The sequence below is a fragment of the Echinococcus granulosus genome, assembly GCF_000524195.1.
Source record: "Echinococcus granulosus chromosome Unknown EG_S00005, whole genome shotgun sequence".
Lineage (NCBI taxonomy): Eukaryota > Metazoa > Platyhelminthes > Cestoda > Cyclophyllidea > Taeniidae > Echinococcus > Echinococcus granulosus.
Genome location: NW_020170385.1, coordinates 1,938,204 through 1,942,207, shown reverse-complemented (window position 1 = coordinate 1,942,207; position 4,004 = coordinate 1,938,204). Strand labels below are relative to the sequence as shown.

The 4,004-nt window shown below is 40.4% G+C and overlaps 1 protein-coding gene across 1 annotated transcript; it reads left to right on the top strand. All coding sequences in view use genetic code 11, as the record gives it.

Moving 5' to 3' along the window:
• Positions 1-1,020: 1,020 nt before the first annotated feature.
• On the top strand, positions 1,021-4,004 carry EGR_01467 (hypothetical protein; the record flags this gene model as incomplete). Its single annotated transcript, XM_024490716.1, has 4 exons — positions 1,021-1,117; positions 2,111-2,227; positions 2,994-3,079; positions 3,924-4,004. The coding sequence occupies 4 exons, from the start codon at positions 1,021-1,023 to the stop codon at positions 4,002-4,004; spliced, it is 381 nt and encodes a 126-aa protein (XP_024355040.1).

The following is a 4,004-nucleotide window of genomic DNA, read 5'->3' as shown; positions in this document are numbered from 1 at the left end:
AAACACACACACACGCCTAGGCGTTTCCACTTTGCCTGCTCCACCTAGGTTGCCGTACAAGATTCGACCTATGTACGCTTCTGCACGCTGTAAAAAAGTCTGTTTCGTCCTCCGCCAGTCAGGAAGTGCACAGACGTATGCAGCGCTACCGAGGAAATCGCACCGATTCCTACGTGCTCCTCGCGTTGCGCCAAATTGATGTCTAAGCACCCCGTGCTATCCAGTTACAATTGAAGTCTTCGCAGAAAAAAATTGTTCTCCCTTTATGGTCTAAGCAAAGAAAGTAGTTTATAATGAATTCCTTTTAAACACACATTTTAAGGGCTCAACCTTGGAATGAGTGGCGAGTTTTGCGCATATCATTTTCAATAGTCGTTACAGAAATGGGGGACGCTCACTCTTGTTCGTGTAGTTCTTATTGTTTGCTGTTTAACAGGCATGATATGGATGAAATATAGGCTCAATTTCGAGTGCACTACCAAGAATGCATCTTGTTTGGTTGCTCAAGTGAGATTTATGGATTGGCTAAGCAGTATTTCGTCCACCAACGACGATTACGCTGGAAGGGACTTGCGATAAAGCTGGCACTACGCGTCCAGGGCATTTATGCAAAAGGAACTAAATCCTAGCAAGTGAGATTACTTGGAGAAGTAGGAGCAGAAGTAGTAATTAAATGCTGTCCCCATTACCGAAAATGGGGCTATTTGACAGGCCAGGTTCATAGTACCTTTAGCGTGTGAAATTATGTCTGATTGTCATGTAGGGCACGATTATATGGATTTAATGAAACGCCAATGCTTATTAATGCTGATTAATAGCTTTGGCGATTGGTGTAAATTAAAGAAAAGAAATGCAAACGATCCTTATTCCGATGACATGGCATTTCGGTAAGACCTTTATTCAAAATGCTTAAAATTTTGTAGTCCTTCCAAAATGCAATTTATGGCTGTATTAACAGTTGCTCTAGGCAACAAGATTTGAAAATTGCAGAATCGCTGGATATTTACACTATTTTAATGAATGGTCCTTGAATTTGTAACTGTGCAAAAAATTAATCAAATAATTTACCTTTTACAATATTCGTGTTGCATAAATAAAAGGCCATCAGCATGTGACCGTATGCAATGAAGAAAAAGTGCTGGTTGAAAATAAAGTCAGTTCGAGTTGAAGCTGTAATGCTTTCGAAATTTTGCTCAAGATTTTGAATGCGAATGCGGTTCTCATAGTATTTCCAATTAAAAAATCTGTAGAAATTTCCCCCTCCATGCAAAAAATGCTAACAGCTAAAGTGTATACTATAAAATGTCAGCAATCTAGCAAAAAGCCGAAACATCACCAACTCTCACTGGATTTGAACAGTAAAATGTTTTGCTGACTTGATTTTGCGTCGCCAACACATTCCGTAGCTGAATCCAAGTCGAGCATCCGGCCTCGAGGCACTGCCCTAACAGTACCGTGCACACTATGATACGAAGAGTTAGCGACTGCTTCATGCCAAATTCGTTAAGTACCTTAGCACGCACCGACTTCGATGAACACCGGAATGGGTCTGCTAGTTAAAATGTGATTGTAGTGCGGATGACCGAGCTTACGAAACAAATTGCATTTTCATGGGAGTTTGAATAGCATTTTATAGCATTAATTCGATCAAGTGTCCGTTTACCAATCTCTTTTTAAGTGGCAGCTTTTTTGGCAGATTTATGCATGTTATTCTCACATACATTATATGTATAGAACATACGCATTATCGACGTAACAGCATCAAGCCTGGCGTGGTCTTGAGATTTTTGAAGCGAAAAGATGCCACACTAAAGTGCAGCATTGACAATCCAAAATGAAACGACTAGATATCTATTCGTACCATCGAACTCAGCGCACAAATACTCACACGCACCTAACTTCATTAAAAACAGGCAAAAAGCGTCCTTAAGGAGCTCCTTAAGTTGTTGCGATTTTGATAGGCTCGTCCTTCAGAAAATCTGCTATCTTTGGAAAAGCAATCATCCTGATTTCCAATTTGGTCATGCTAGAACTATGTGGTTTCTGACAAATTTACGCAAATTTATGCGTTTGACTTAAGTAAATCAATGCAAAACTTCACTATACATAGGGTCGGCAATCAACCAAATTAATATTTTGGCAGCTTTTGTATCTGTCAAACGTACGCCACGAATTGTTTACATGAATGGGAAATTGAATGCTTGGCTAATTTCATGTTTCATGGATGGTTAATGAGATAACCGTAGAATAATCATTTGATTGGATTTATAATAGACTGATGGAGACACTACCTTGGGGAAGCTTTAATTAACGGCTGCGGAAGTATTCGGTAGTGAAAAAAAGTATGACAGGGCCTGTCTCTTCATCAAGACATTGGGCATGTAACGAAGGACGAGTTACCTAAAAATACCATCCACATATCCAGTGACATTTATTTGATAAAACTACATAAATGCAACTATTTTTTTCCATTTTTTACGTACTGAATTTCAAGTAAGGTGTGATCGTGAAATAATAAGAAACTTTATTCCAGAGTAAGCAGAACGCAGTCTAATGGATTATTTACATGGTATATATAAACGAAGTGCTTGCTGCTTTACTTTTTATTAGTTGGTGTAGGTTTAACTAACAACGACAATATATGGTAAGAGGTAATTAAGCGAATTTTATTTTTTGATGAGGTTCAAAGTAAACACTTCAACCGTAAGAACCAAGCACAATAGGGTATGTACCTATGTACCACTCTGGGGGATGGGGACTACAGTCGCCTCGTGTGAGGGGATTGATAGATTCAATTATATGCTCCAAACGATCGTGATTTCAGAAGCCCTATATTTGAGATCTAGCATTTGACACAATTATCAACGAGTGTTCGCACTTCATAGGCCCACTTAACTGTGAAAAACGCAAACAATTTTCTCGCAATGGAGTCAAAAGAGCTTGCTGCTGACGTCTGTGGAGCATTTTCGGCATCAAAACAATTGCTTTTTCAGAGTTTATCAGTAGTTATTTAGCATTATATTCATTTCTTAGTTTGACTCGACTTCGGGTCTTAATATCTTCACATGTGCACCAAAATGTATGACATCACAACACGAAAGTTGCGTCATGGACTTACACACAGTTTGAAGCTGCTGTGACTGTTGTCTCGACAAATGCTAGCAAGGGTTTGAGTCCGGTCACCTCAAGTCAGATCATCCGAGCATCGAGGGTAGGGGTAGTATTCCACTCTCCCTGATATTCACACTGGTATCTTCACAAGTGGTGAGGGGCGTGGGCTTGAAGTGCTTGAGTGGGCAGATAGGTGTGAGTTCTCGTATTCTGGGGCAGCAGATTTGGCCCAACAAGCAAGTGCTTCAGTTGATTCCTGACTCTGCCTTTACGGGCTGAAAAACACTACGCCCGAAAAGAGCACGCACGCACGCACAGGAGAGCAAGCGCAAACCCAGCAACATCAGTAGCAGGGACGCAATTGGCAAATCGTATTTACCAATGGCTGAGCGCGCTGCTCTATGACATGCACACGCGGGTGCGCCACAAAGTGGGACTGTGTGCGGAGGCGAAAGGAGTTTCAAAATGCACATTACTTGTGACACATTGGGCTCATCATCATCACCATCGTCACCCGTTTGTTTACTCATTTACTCACATCGCATAAGCACCATTTCTCGAATCCATCCTTTGCTTCTTGCAAAGGAGGGGATGAATGCTGGTAAATAGAGGGAAATGCAATTAATTTCAATTGTATTATGGCGTAAAAGTCGTTCCGATCACAGAAAATCGCCTAATCAAATGGAGGGGTAATTTTGTATCTAAATAGGCTCGATGCAAGGCATTTCCACGTCGTGGTTGAGTCAAATCAAGCATCTCGGGAAATATGGTGCTAAATTTCATCGTTTACGTCATCTGTTAGATTGTAGTAGTTAGAAGAATCAGATATCGACGTTGAAGCAGATACTGTATCGAATATTGGATTGAAAAAAAAGCATTATTTAAAAAGTTGA